General features: G+C 36.7%; 1 protein-coding gene across 1 annotated transcript in view; it reads left to right on the top strand.

The window, feature by feature from the left end:
* LOC142161545 (anthrax toxin receptor 1-like) overlaps nucleotides 1-15,779 on the top strand; it is a 134,422-nt gene that overhangs the window by 38,464 nt on the left and 80,179 nt on the right. Inside the window, exons 3-6 of the mRNA XM_075217255.1 lie at nucleotides 9,273-9,344; nucleotides 10,004-10,085; nucleotides 13,478-13,511; nucleotides 15,160-15,239. Of these exons, the coding sequence (XP_075073356.1) occupies nucleotides 9,273-9,344; nucleotides 10,004-10,085; nucleotides 13,478-13,511; nucleotides 15,160-15,239 (268 nt within the window). The remainder of the gene's footprint in view (nucleotides 1-9,272; nucleotides 9,345-10,003; nucleotides 10,086-13,477; nucleotides 13,512-15,159; nucleotides 15,240-15,779) is intronic.

The following is a 15,779-nucleotide window of genomic DNA, read 5'->3' as shown; positions in this document are numbered from 1 at the left end:
CTCTTCTTCAGTTAATCCATTCCATTTGCATACATCCAATTGAATATGTAAAGGGAAAAGAAAACAGAAAAAGCACAGCCTGTATAATCTAAAACATTCAATAATGATGTCCCTTAAATTCCCATGTGTTATATAATGATTCAGAAACGCCACGTGATGGAACACTCTTCTTGACCCCTTAGGGGTATATACTCACTAGAAGACAATAAATACCAAGCGTGTAGAATAACTTTATAATTTCCACAAGGGAACCTTGGTTTCTTCATATAGGATTCCTCTCCGTTTAGATAATCATACAAGGAAAAAAAGGAACTCAATAGTGTAAAAACAGCATGGCAATTTATTCCAAATACACCAACATAAGCATAAAAATCCTATTTTAAAAACATATTCAACGACGGTCACCGCAGCAAAAGGGAATAGATGGACTCTTACCCATAAGATGAAACAAACAAGCGTGGTATTGTATACAATAATTCTCTGCTGAAGACGTCCCGGGTAGTACTTCCGCGATCAACGCTGTCTAGACAAATAGAGTAAAGCCCAAAGGGATTCCCCGTTGGCGCATGTGACGTCACCCACCTACGTCTCCGACGCGTTTCGATTTCAAAAATCTTTATCCAGGCATGGTGGGTGGACAAAGTGACAGTCCTATATACTCCAATGGAACCAATCACAAAGTTTATTTGCAACTTAAGAATATTTAAAAATATATTGCCCAAAACATAATAGTAATGGGAAAGAACACTCTAATATTATACGGCTTCCAAATATAGACTTTAAACATATAATATAAAAAAAAATTATAAACCTGAATAATTTTTACAGATAAAAGTATAATTTCACAGTACATCCATCCTACTTAAAAAGTTCTTATACTCTTCATTCAAAGATAAAGGGTAAAAATTCAACATATACTCCCTGAGAAATAATTCTAAAAACCATTTGACCTCAAAATCAACATTCAGGCCATAGTATAAATCAGTCTCATCTCAGTTTTTGCTAGATCACTGAGGGATTCTTTCTTTCGCCAACGACTTTTTTTATACCGCGAAACATTTTAATGGAACCAATATTACACTCGTGGGAATTTTTTACATGGGACGATAGTGAATGGGTCTCCAGATCTTTTTTAATATTTCTTACGTGCTCATTCCACCTTTCTTTTAATTTTCTGCTAGTCCTCCCTATATACTGTTGACCGCACATGCACTCAACAAAATATATACAGTTCTTAGTGTCGCACGTGATGAATTCCTCTATCTTATAAATGTACCCATTAGAATTGGATTTCACCTCTGGGATCATTCTCGACAAACATTTGGTATTTTTACATGCTGCGCATGTTCCACATCTAAAAAATCCTTTATTGTTAACAAACTGCTTTTGTGGTTTGGGAATAGTACTCCTGATTAACAGATTTCGAAGGGTGGGAGCTTTCTTATATACAAATCTGGGATGATCCTGAATAACCTCCTTCAAATCTGCATCATTTTTTAAAATTGGCCAGTGACGCTTAATAATCTTTTCTACCTCTCTATATTCGGTATTATATTGTGTAATGAATGGTAAATTGGGCTCTCCCATTTGTGACTGAGCCCCTCCCCTTTTCACTTTGGAGGTCATTAATTCATCCCTTTCAATATTCAAAACCTTGGTGAGAGCTTTGTCTAATTTCTCTTCTTGATATCCCTTTCCAAAAACTGGCCTTTAAAAATTTCAGCCTGTGCTTGGAAGGTATTGGCTTCTGTACAATTGCGTCTCACCCTCTGGAATTGACCTAATGGGATACTTTCTAACCATCTAGCATGATGGTTACTATTGATCGGTATAAAAGAGTTGGCATCAGTGGGTTTATTATTATAGTTAAAATCTTCCCCTCCTAAATATAAATATTTAAATCCAAGAAGTTAACTTCTTGTTTACTGATATTAAAAGTTAATCTAATATTCAGGGGGTTATTATTAAGCTTATTACAGAAGGTCAACAGGGAAGCTTATCTCCCCTCCACACAAACAGGATATCGTCTATAAAACGATGCCAGGAAACCAGGTTCGCCCTCATGGTGGGATCATTCCAGATGTAATTTTCCTCCCACCATCCCATAAATATGTTCGCATAACTGGGGGCGAACCTGGTTCCCATGGCAGTTCCCTGTAGCTGTAGGTAAAAACAATCTCCGTACCAGAAAAAGTTATTTTTCAATATCAACTCTATGCCTTCTGTTATAAAATCCTTTTCATCTTTATCAGTGTTAAAGGCATTCCAAAAATATTTAACGGCTTCGATACCATATTCGTGTTTAATACTGGTGTTTAACGAACTAATGTCCGCAGTAACTAATATGAAAGAATCTTCCCAATTAATCTCCTTAAGTTTTTTAGAATATCCAAAGTATCCTTAAGATATGATTTAATGGAGGACATATATGTCTGTAAAGATTTGTCCAACACTTGAGACAAATTAGAAGCGATCGAGTTTGTTCTTGTCACTATGGGCCTCCCTGGGGGACATAAGGCATCCTTATGGACTTAAGGAAGAGTGTAAATAACCGGAATTAATGGGTTTTGAATGATAATAAACTCTTTGACACTTTGAGTCAAGAACCCTTTTTGGAGATATTTGTCCACATATAGGAGTAATTTATTCTGGATCTTTTCTGATGGATCTCCTCTTAACCTTTTATATGTGACTTCATCTCCTAACTGTCTTTCCAGCTCTTGTTGGTATTTTTGTTTGTCTTGTACTACTACACTTCCCCCCTTGTCCGCTGGTGTAATAATGACATTTTCATTCTTCTGAAGATCTTTTAAGGCTTGCCTTTCTTTATTCGTAATATTCAAATGTTTCTTAAATTTTTTCTTAATGTTTAATTTTGATAAGTCTTTATGTACCAATCTCTCAAATGTTTCTATCAGGTGGCCTTTGCAAAAGGTGGGATAGAAAGTGGATTTTTTCTTAAAGGTTAATTCTTTGATATTCTCATCATTAAATTCACCTTTATCATCATGGCCTTTTTTCTTAAAAAAATTCTTTAAAGATAACTTCCTCACAAATTTGTGATGGTCTATAAATACATTAAATTCATCTGGTTTGTTATCAGGTGCAAATTTTAACCCTTTTTTGAGCACATTAATTTCATTTTCCGTGAGAGTATGTGAACTCAAATTATAGATCTTAACATCCCCCTTACGTGATCTATTATCTATTATAGATTCTTTTGCTTTTATAGGTTTCTTATTAGGACATTTTTTCCCTCCTCTTTTTCCCCTTTTCTTCTTTTTATGTTTCTAATTAACCCTTTTATTAATTAGTCGAATTCTCCTAAAAAAGACTCACGTCTTCTTAGGGCCTCAAACCTATTTTGATGGAATATTCCTCTTGATCTATCAAATGGAGGACTATTCCCAAATTTTCTTTTATCCCTTTTGTTAAATCTCTCATAAGGGGAATTTCTTTCATATTCTCTATCATCTCTTTTATATTTCCCCCGTGTTCTTTCCACAATTTGCCATTTCTCTTTTTGGTTGTGTCTCAATGGGGAATTATATTTATATCTAAGCGGGGATTTTTCATATCGGGATTCAATAGGGGGAGATCTTCTTTGTATCCTCCTATTCCTTATTCTTCCATTTTGGGATCTCATATTTCTCCTATTCTTATACTCATCTTGTTGGTCGAATACAGAGTATTTAGATTTAAAATCCAGATCACGTTTAGAGAGGTTGGATTCCCTCAACTGATCAATATGAATGTGGGGAAGATCAAAACTAACTTTCCCTTTTTCTTCTTTATCTCTTCTCAATTTTTTAAACTTCCTCTCCATAATTTCCTTTTCCTGTTTTTTAATCTTAATGACTATATTCTCCTCTAATTCTTTAAAATCCTCCAAATTAGAAAAAGGGGAGATAAGGGATCTTAATGTCTCAATCTCCTTATTGACCATGGACAATTCTTTTTTTCTCTCCCCAATAATCAATTCCATGAGTGAGAATGAACAATTAGTAAGGGTTCTTTGCCATTTTTCTATGAATTCTTCAGAACCACTATTAAAAGAGGGGGATTTAGCTATCTTTAAACCTCTAGGGACCATTTGTTAAATATTTCTCCAGTGTGATGATTTCCCACCAGGTTTTGCTTTCTTTAATTAACTGTTTTTCTAACCTATGCATCATACCTTCTAGGTCATCCTCAAAATATTGTGAAGTATCCTTATTTTCATAATGTTTTAAAAAATATTCTAATTGAGATTGACGATTTTCCTTAAAACTAAACATTTTAACTGCTGCAGTTAGACTCCAATGGGGATAGAAATGAACCAAAACACAACAATAAAAGGAGTATATCCGCGCGGTCAAGCCAAAAGCAGCCCTTCACCTTTAAGTACACAAACTCCTATGAGTACAAGCACATAAATACATCCAAACAGAATAAAGGGAAGAAGGCGCTAATGGTAGTAGCTTATAGTTCAATAGTGTCCAAATAAGATATTTAATGTCCAAATAAATGTCCTGCTTCTAGGTCTATGCGCCAAGGAGCATATATTCCCTATAAGATGGAAGATACCTCTTCTTCAGTTACTATGGAGTTCCTTTTTTTCCTTGTATGATTATCTAAACGGAGAGGAATCCTATATGAAGAATCCAAGGTTCTCTTGTGGAAATTATAAAGTTATTCTACACGCTTGGTATTTATTGTCTTCTAGTGAGTATATACCCCTAAGGGGTTAAGAAGAGTGTTCCATCACGTGGTGTTTCTGAATCATTATATAACACATGGGAATTTAAGGGACATCATTATTGAATGTTTTGGATTATACAGGCTGTGCTATGTCTGTTTTCTTTTCCCTTTACATATTCAATTGGATGTATGCATATGGAATGGATTAACTGAAGAAGAGGTATCTTCCATCTTATCGGGAATGCTCCTTAGCGCATAGACCTAGGAGCAGGACATTTATTTGGACATTATATATCTTATTTGGACACTATTGAACTATAAGCTACTACCATTACCACCTTCTTCCCTTTATTCTGTTTGGATGCATTACCGGCAAGTACACAGACTTCTGGGATGGTGGTTTCCAGCGGGGATGAATTAGTATTGTTTGAAGATGATATACACACTGATGAGGGTGAATATGATGCAGTGTAGATTGCAGGTGCTGATATCTAGCTGAGAGAAGGGAGCTAGCTGATGCTGGTATGCTTGGTAATATTTTGGGTAGAATGGCATGTTGGCAATTTGATGTTTTTCTACAGTAAACTTTCACCTTTATTAGGAAGGTGTTTTTTTCTTTAAAAAGGTACAAGCTTTTTATTTACATTTTTGTTTCCCTGGCTTAAAACCACTATGCACTTGAACATAGGATTTAGCACATTGAGGTAGAGGGATTAGTATCATCATGACTGAGACTGGAAAGTGACAAGAACAATGTGACTGAAGACTGGAGAGTGACAAGAACACTGCCACCCCTCCTGTTTCTGTATGAGCTATGGCACAGTAGAATGTCACTGGAGACTTTTAATAACACTGCCAGCCCTATTATGTTGAATTTCTGTTTCAGCACTAAACACTGCCACCTCTCCTATTTCTGGGTGAGCCATGGCACAGTACAATGTAACTGCAGATTTTGAAGAACACTGACAACCTTATTATTTATATTTCAGTAATGACAATTAGCAATGGATCAATGAAGTTTTCCTGTTTGTGTGTTAGCTAGAGAACATAGGACAATGTGACTGCAGATTTAGAACAAGACTGCCAGCCCTATTATTTCTATTTCAGCAATGACAATTAGCAATGGAGCTGTCCTGTTTGTGTGTTAGCTTGATAACACAGTACAATGTGACTGCAGATTTAGAACTAGACTGCCAGCCCTATTATTTCTCTTTCAGCAATAACAATTAGCAATGGAGCTTTTCTGTTGGTGTGTTAGCTAGATAACACAGTACAATGTTACTGCAGATTTAGAACAAGACTGCCAGCCCTATATTTTCTATTTCAGCAATGACAATTATCAATGGAGCTGTCCTGTTTGTGTGTTAGCTATTGTGACAGGATGGACCGCCTATGTCACTCTGTCTGCTGTTGCTAGGAACCGGCTGGGCTTACTTTGCCACCGTTCCCTTTTGTTATCCCAAATGCTCCCTCCTGCTGCAGTAGGAGGGGCTTACAAATGCTGCCACCACTTGACTCCTTACCGGCATCCAGTAATTTCTTCTGGGTAACTGACGCTGCTAATGTACCCCTTGCTGGTGTACCTGGGCTGGTACTCCTGACCTCTTCCGATTGATCAGGGTTGCTGTGGATGGATCCCACCTTGCTGTTGGATAGTGGGCAGAGCGGTGGTACCAGAAAAGCTGGGTCCAAACCTCAGTAACATCTGGGAATGGATTAGATTTTGGGTCTAATCTGTAGGTCACAGGAATAGAGAAGTTTTCAAGCAGGTCTTTGAAGCAAGTGTTGTTTATTTGCTCACACCGGTTGAAGGTCCCAGGAGCAGGTCAAATGAAGCAAGAAAGAACAATTTTCAATATAAAACAGGGCTTTTTATACCAATTTGAGCACAGCCTCATGGGCTATTTTTAGAATCAGGATGTAATTTATTTACCCAAACATGGATTTAAATGCAATGCAAAGCTAATATTTACACTTCTCTGTTATACGCTAAAACTTGATGCTTGTATTATCTGAGATCCAGTAACGCCAGACAGGCAGGCAGAGGCCCCCTGCTGGGTATACAGGCTGAACAGGTTTTTGTCAGTTCACATAAAGACTTAACATTTCCTGCTATCAGCAAACAGACTTCCTTTAGCAAAGATACAAACCCAAACAATGACACTTGCATACAAAACACATCCCAATGTAATAGGATAAGTGCATTTCAAATTATACATTGGTGCTTGCACCTCTCATTGAAATACATTTCTACAATAAATTATTTCTACCTGAGCTAGCCAAAAATAAGTTATTTATCAGTGATCCAGTCACAGCTAGATATAGTCACAGTACAATGTGACTGCAAATTTAGAGCAAGACTGCCAGCCCTATTATTTCTATTTCAGCAATGACAATTAGCAATGGAGCTGTCCTGTTGGTGTGCTAGCTAGATAAAGCAGTACAATGCGACTGCATATTTAGAACAAGAGTGCCAGCCCTATTATTTCTATTTCAGCAAAGACAATTAGCAATGAAGAAATGGAGCTCTCCTGTTTCTGTATAAGCTATAATTCAGTATAATGTCACTGGAGACTTTAGAGAACACTGCTACCCTCCTCTTTCTGTTATAGCTATGACGATGCCCAACTGCACTAGAGACTGCCAAGAACCGTGCTACTCCTTCTGTGTCTCTCTGTGAAATGGTGCTGAATCGCCGTGGGGGGCAGTACTTATAGATTTCAAAATTCATGAGATCCGACAACATAACTATTACGTTTTGCATCATTTTCAATTCCGAGGGCGCGCAATAGTACCGAGCTGGCTCGTCTCGGTACTCGGATCAGCTAAGTTCGGGTGGGCTCGGTTCTCTGAGAACCAAGCCTGAGCATCTCTAGTTTATACTTCTAAATTAACAAAGGAATATGTTATCTGTGATAACCATTGGTGTAAAGCCAATCATTGAAATACAGTACTTATAGATTTCAAAATTCATGAGATCCGACAACGTAACTAATACGTTTTGCCTCATTTTCATTTCCGAGGGTGCGCAATAGTACCGAGCTGGCTCGGCTCGGTACTCGGATCAGCTAAGTTCGGGTGGGCTCGGTTCTCTGAGAACCAAGCCTGAGTATCTCTAGTTTATACTTCTAAATCAACAAAGGAATATGTTATCTGTGATAACCATTGGTGTAAATCCAACATCTGGCGAATACAACATCCTCAGTCTGTAATTGGTTTACATTTTCATAAGTAACAGAAATGCTCGTTGTAGTCTGCAGATTGGTAGACTGACATGTGCGAACATTGAGAGTGATGTCACAGAAAGAACACCAGGGAATTATATTTACTAAACTGCAGGTTTGAAAAGTGGAGATGTTGCTTATAGCAAACAATCAGATTCTAGCTGTCATCTTGTAGAATGTACTAAACGAAGGACAGCTAAAATCTGATTGGTTGCTATAGGCAACATTTCCACTTTTTCAAACCTGCAGTTTAGTAATTAAACCCCCGGAAGTGTTATGCTTTGTTATATGAAGCTTTGTCCTAGATCAATACTCGTCTAGTAACTTACTAAAGGTAAGTAATGTGGCTGTATCTGTTTCTGATAAAGGATGGAATACTAAATATCACTTTACTTTTAACATAGCTGAAGGGAAAATTCAGTAGTGAAAATACACTTACCTTCAGCTTCTTGGGTAACAATTTATATTTCTGGCTGTATTTGTGCTTTTTATAATGTATATTTCCATAATCAATAAAAACATATATGAAGAACAAATAAATAGACTAAACATATGACCATAGAAATGCATACTTCTCTACTTTCCCCTAAAGGAGATCCCAGGGTAGAGGTCAAGTAAAAAGTGCAAGGGTCTTGGAGTCGAAAAATGTGTCATTTAGGGAGTGAGATGATATGAATTGTGTCATTGAGGCCCACTTCACTAAGAAATGGATGGGATCCAAGAGAAAGGCCTGCTCTCCCGGGAGTGCAGGAGAACTAACCGAAATTCAGGAGTCTAGCGGACATTCTGAAAGAGTAGGCAATTATGTATATCTGACTTTAAAGTTCAAGACTATAATTGCATTGGTATCTATATAAACAAGATCATGCATGCATGTCAAGACTTAAAACTAACAACATAAACCAGAACTTTAGTTATTTAATATTTTGATTATTGTTTATATATTGCATAGAAAATGCATATTAAATGGATGTTATCCAGTCTTACATAGGGACATTTCTGACCCATTGTGAAGTATATATGGCATAAAACATCAAATACACGGTACCATAAATAAATCAAATTCAATAACAAATATAAGCCAGTAAACTTATCTGTGAGCATAAGAGGCATATTCACTTCTATTTATTTTTATAATTATCCCACCCAGATTTTTGAAGAATACAGTCATATCTTTCTTCCATCATCTGTTTAAGGAAGAAATCTTTAAGGGCTCCTAGAGAGTTTCAGCTAAATTTTTTAAAGCAATTTCTTTTTGTAAAGGAAGTGTGGCATAGTTGGTGTATAGTAGTAAAGAATAAATATGTTACTTCCATATTCAACTGTTTTCTGTTTTGTCTTCTATTTTCTGTTTGTGTTATGGAACAGTCCTATGCTGAGAATGTCATTTATCGTCTTCTCCTCTCGGGCAACAACCATCATGAAGTTGACTGAAAAAAGGTATGAACTCCAACCATAACAGCATATCTATTAACTAAAATCCTTTTTTTGCTGTTCACAATGTTTCATATCTAATATTTCCTTTGCAATAAGTGTACAAAACATAAAAACGTAACCTTACAATAATATAAACCTGACCTTGCTGTACCAATGACCTAGTCCGGTAATGATGGGTGGGCAGGGTGGAATTGCCTGCAATAGCAGCATGAACAGAGAAAGGTGAACGCTCGCCCACTTGCTATATAACCCCTCTTAGCTCTGAGCGCTGGACACAATGCCTCTCACCTTTCTCCCTCCCTTCCCTTTTGCAGTCGGAATTTAACCAACTCCCACAAGACCTCATTTAGACCTGCAAGTCCTCCTCTGCACTGTAAAGCAGCAGGACCTGGGGCTCCTTGCTATGGTCAGAGCCTGCTAGCTAACCCTGCGCAGGTGATTTAGCGCCCAGTGAGCCTTGGGCTTGACTTCTGCAAAATGTTTTTCATAATGCAAATACACTTTGGGAATAATGTGTTTACACAATACGAGTAAATGCTAGTGTACATTTTTTGGGGTGAAAGGTGCACTTTAAAGGCATTGCTGATACTTTAATAAATGAACAATATAAATGATGTAATAATATTCATCTTTAATACTCAGTCTGACTATGTTCTTCACAGAGAATTGATCCGCCAAGGTCTGCAAATACTTTATTCAGAGGTCCCTGGAGGTGACACATTTATGCATGAAGGATTTAAAAAGGTAAATATAGTCCTTGTGTCAAGACATTGTTAAGATAATTTACTGTTTAAGACATTGACCTTCAAATAAAAGGGATGTAACACATATAGAAATGGAAGTTGCTCACTCAATTTACCTCTTGGTAAGTTAGCGCACAAATTAAAAACACATGAATGTATGACAAAAAAATAGGGACTCTCATTGTTTAGCGTTAGGACCACCCTATTAGCAGAAGTGCCTTGACAGGGCAGGTGGCTTATTAAGCATTAGCAAATGTGTAACTGAGAATTCTGCATTTAGCATACAAATAGAATTGCAGATCTTTTACTGGCTGACAGCAGTGTGCTGAGGATTATTTTCTATTTTTTACTTTCTGGATAACCCCACCCTTTCAAGCCTCAGTTGTGAACCTATAAATTGAACATCTTCCATTTATGTATTGTTTTTTGAGAGTGATGTTTGGTATCAGGAGCTGATGGGGAGTGCTGGTCCTCTATTGCCATTTGGAGGCTTCTGGGGTACCTCTTAGTAAGTTAGCTCTCAATTTAAATACACATGAATGTATGACCCTTTATATAAGGACTCGCATTGTTTTGAGTTAGGACCACCCTATTAGCAGAAGTGTCTTGACAGGACAGGTGTCTTATTATGTATTTGCAAATGTGTGTATGTACAAGTAGAATAGGAGCTACTAGTTGGCGGATTTTTCTCTATTTAACAAATACACCTTTAAGACTATGACAGTGTGTCTAGTAGCGTATCTCACTGGTAACTGCTCAGAGTTCTGGTGTCTACGGGGGGGGGGGGGGGGGGGGGTTTAGTTGATTTGAGCAGATCAAGCATGTAACAGACACCCCAACCTTTGCAATGTATATATATATATATATATATATATATATATATATATATATATCTATCTATATCTATATCAATATATATATATGTATATATATATATAGATAGATAGATAGATAGATATAGATTCAGATATAGATATATAGAGGTTCAGATATAGATATATAGATTCAGATATAGACATATAGATATATCCAGAGAGAGAGAAAATGAGGTAGAGAGGTTGAAGTGAGGGTGTATACGGTGGTATGTCATACCGCCACTTCTGAATCTCCATATCTCCATACCACCATTTCTAAATTTCTACTTCCACCACTGTATAAATATGTATATACTGTGTGTGTATATACATATATATATTGACTATGTGCATACGCCCAGTCCCCTCTTCGTTCTGCCCCTGAAATCGTAGGCTGTAATTAGGGTCCTTTGAGTTCGAAGATGAATTGGACGATGCTGCATTGTCTGGCATATGCTCTGATTCTTGGCATGCACAGTGCGATTTTACACAATATACAGCATGTATCGGCATTTACATTCATTAATGAATCACTCCCTAAATATTTATTCATATTCTACCTGTTGTGAAAAATTGTATAATAGCACAATATACTTGACAATTTTCTACAAAGCCACATGTTGTATTGATAGATAACTTCCAACTACAGATGTTATCCTCTGGCATTATGCTCACAATAGGAGGGAAAGTTTATTCTTGTATTTCACTCCTCAGTGAGATTACCTATGAAGGGATTCTGTTCCAAACTTATGTGATAATGGAAAATGATAAGTTCAGCCAAGGTTTTGGGCCTTTTGCAAATACATTTGTGATTGTTTCAAACTGTTGTTTATTTATTAAACTTTAGTTATATAGGGGCCTAATTATGAAACATAAATCCTCAGTTAAATCCCCTAAAATGGCAGTTTTAACCGCAAAATTGTGATTTATGATCATCTCAACGTAGCAGGTATCGTAGAGCAGAGCTGTAGAGCGCATGTGTGGAGGGATCATGTGATACCTTCCTGTCCAAATTACTTTGTTTAATGCACTATGGTAGGTTTCTCTGTGGGCATGCCCTAGCTGTCCGCTCAGCGCATGCGCACAGGGATTCAAAGCAAGCAGGGAACCACATTGCAAAGGACCGCAAGTGAAGAGCCCGCGAAAAGTAATTGTAAGACTTCACAGGAACAGCCGTTTTTCGGAACACTTATTCCAGTAGATGTTTTTTGATAAATATGAGAGATCTTTGAATCCTTATCTATGCAATAAGGATTGAAAAGTATCTTTAATATTATACGGTGCTTCTTAAATAGACCCCATAGTGACTACGTATTACACAGTGCTTTTCTTAGTATAACAGTGCATGCCCTAATGGAGCTTACAATTTATGTTCCCAACCACACAATAACACATACACTGAGGTTATTTTAGTAAGAAACCAATTAACTTACCAGGTTTGGATTGTGTGAGGAAACGTGACTAACTGGAGGAAACCCATGCAAACAGAGAGAACATACAAAACCCACACACATTTAATTTCTCACACACGGAATTAAACCCATAGCACTAGCATTGTGAGGCAGCAATGTTAGCAATGTTAATGTTAGTTACAGTGCACGGGCCCACGGACCGCCCTGCTGCTGTACTGACCTCTGGCTGATTGCAGCACTGACTTTTTCAAGAAGAGGGTGGTTCAGCCGCTTGTGCAGTTGTGTGTAGGTGAACAGAGATGCTTTTTATGATCTATTTCTAAGAGCAAGGAATTTCAGTGCATCAAATATAAAACAGTTAAATCTAGATCAGCCAAGAATAGAACACAGGCTCTGGTAACATTCTAACTTAATTGATATAAAAATAATTAATATTTTTCCTCTCCCATTATTCTTTATGTTCCCCCCTCCCTCCCCCACACACACAAAAAGCAGTATGCATATGCGATTTGCTCACACCTGACACTGCTTGAATCTGGAGAGGCTAGACAGGGAAGAGAAACGGCTGTGCAACATAGGCAAAGTGGTTATCTGTATTTCTATAAATATTTGTGTTGTATTACATGCTGTAGACAGCATACTAATAGAAAATGTCACACTTAGCAATAACCAATATGCTAACTAGCAATGACAGCATGTATTATACAACAAACAGCAGTATATCATACAAGGCTATAACATGCATATATATATATATATGTATATATATATGAATATATATATATATATATGAATATATATATATATATATATATATATATATATATATATATATATATATATATATATATATATATCATACCAGGCAGTGATCAGCTTCTTGGGCCAGGTATTAACCAGCTCATTATACCCAGAAGTGCACCGTACATTATAGTTACCAGTGTCCAACACTTTAGTTTTCGCAGCGATCAAAACATTATAACCAACTGTGCCCAACAAATAATACTCAACAGAGCGAGTGACTAACATGATACATCAGGCAAGCTATTGAAAGAAGTTAGAGTGCACATTAATCATAATAATTTGTTGTCATTAAGAAGTTAACTGTACCTAAATGTTTGTTCCAGGCTAACGAACAGATCTATCACGAGAACAGTGACGGTAAGCTACTACAGTTTCCATTAGCCAGGATTTGTTACTCTTGATCTATCATTAATTACATTACACAGCATACAGATTTAAATATTAGAAGTGATGCACCTACACATTTGTATCATTGCTATAGAACACATGTAGTATCTCTGTCTCCCAATTTTCCCAGTGAAAGTACAAGATATCCCAGTTTCAAAAATTAATTTTGGGAATCCTATATAAATGTACAAATCTAATGTTCTTGTGCAAATCTGTCTTGGGCTAACGTGGGGGAAAGGGGGCAGGATTTCTACAAGGGGTTTCCAAATGCTTTGTTGGTTTCAGAAAAAAAAACTACTGTAATAATAATAAAAATAGAAACATACAATGTATATAAGTGTAATAACGTGTTAAATAAAAAAAAAAGAAGCATAAAGTGAGCTGTACATTAAAAAAACCCACATTAATCTTAATCTCCTTTAAATAAATTATTCTTGATCAAATTACCAAAATAATATAATGTAATAACTTCTTACCTCTCTATTTGTCTATATTACCCAGTATTGTTTAATTACTGTGTTTGTTCCCAATTGTAGAGAGCTACGGAATCTGCTGGCGCTATATAAATAAATGATGATGATGATGATGTAATACCTTGTAAAGAAATACATTGAAATGGATACTAACCTCTCATTCACATTCAATTACATAAAAAAATGACAATTTGTGTTACTTACTCACCTAGTGCTTTACATCACTCTCAGCAGCCAATAAACAGCAGGCATCATCATCATCACCATTTATTTATATATCGCCACTGATTCCGCAGCGCTGTACAGAGAACTCATTCACATCAGTCCCTGCCCCATTGGAGCTTACAGTCTAAATTCCCTAACATGCACACATAGACAGACAGAGACTATGGTCAATTTTGAAAGCAGCCAATTAACCTACTAGTATGTTTTTGGAGTGTGGGAGGAAACTGGAGCACTCAGAGAAAACCCACGCAAACACGGGGCATCACACATAACTTTATTTTACTTTCTTCTAAAACCCAAAGAAACTCTAGAACAAAAAGTGATAACAATCATGGTGGCCATTTTGTTGAAGCCAATGTTCATAAAAACATGGGCAGATCCCCACAAAATTGGGTCTTAAACTGCAGACTCCTATAGTATTTTTTGAAATTCAGATAGGAGCAGGAGGAGTTGCCTAGAAGCAATTTACTCCTTCTAAACTGCAGAACTGTCTTGATTAAGTATAGGGGGGATTCTGGGCAACTGGAACTCCCCTTAAGGGTGCCTCTGGGGGAAAATATGAAATGCTACGAACATTGTGTTGCTTTTATGTCCATAGAAAAACTTTTATCCGTAGGCTAGGTCAAACATACCAACCAACATGCAGCACTCTCATCTGTAAAATGAAATTCATAAGGAGCAATATAATAGTAGAAAATGTCCTTGGTTTTACTCTGTAATCTATCATTGTTTCATTGTTCTACACATATTAATAAATATAGATTGTTTGTAGGATAATATGTCTAGATGTTTTAGTGAACATTTATAGAATGATAAAGTGTAGGCTGCATTAATAAGTAATGTCTTAATATATACAGAATATTGAAGAGAATTATATTCTTGCCTCTTAACTGACATGTGCACTTTCCCCCAATACTCAGGTGCTAGAGCAGCAAGTGTTATAATAGCTCTTACTGATGGGGAACTGCAACAAAATCAGTTCTACAACGCAGAAAAAGAGGTATGTCAAAGCGATTTTTGTTTGAAAAAGCCCACACTGCAATTTTGTGCTTTAAATTAAAAATATATCTACTCAAGGTTCTGTAAAATATAATTAATGATTAAACTATCATATGTGTTCAGTAATCTTGAACACGGTACACCTTAATGTGCAATTTTTGTGCAATTGGGAGAGAAGGAAGTAAGATATAAGGAAGTAAGATGTGCTGGGTAATGATGCAGTAACTTCTCTGTTGTCTGCAAATGTTAGTATTAGTGTGGCGCAGTGAGAGGTGAGTGTCGCAGTCAACATGTTATGTCACAAGAACAAAATCACTCCATTCTTCTATCTTAATGTGCTATATCTGTATATATGGGATAATGCTGAGATATTTAACATGTGGTTTGGGACCAGAAGTGGGGTGTTTTTTTGGTTGTCTATTGTCAGATGTATAATACATTATATTGGTAACCGCCTCTTTTGGTGCCTCAAACAGTAGACCACTGAAACTTGGGGTCCCAGTTAAAAGCGATTGAGCACTGCTGATATAATGTCAATATA

This window comes from Mixophyes fleayi, chromosome 6 (genome assembly GCF_038048845.1).
Source record: "Mixophyes fleayi isolate aMixFle1 chromosome 6, aMixFle1.hap1, whole genome shotgun sequence".
Lineage (NCBI taxonomy): Eukaryota > Metazoa > Chordata > Amphibia > Anura > Limnodynastidae > Mixophyes > Mixophyes fleayi.
Note: the sequence above shows the minus strand (reverse complement) of the source record. Positions and strands in the feature narration are given on the sequence as shown.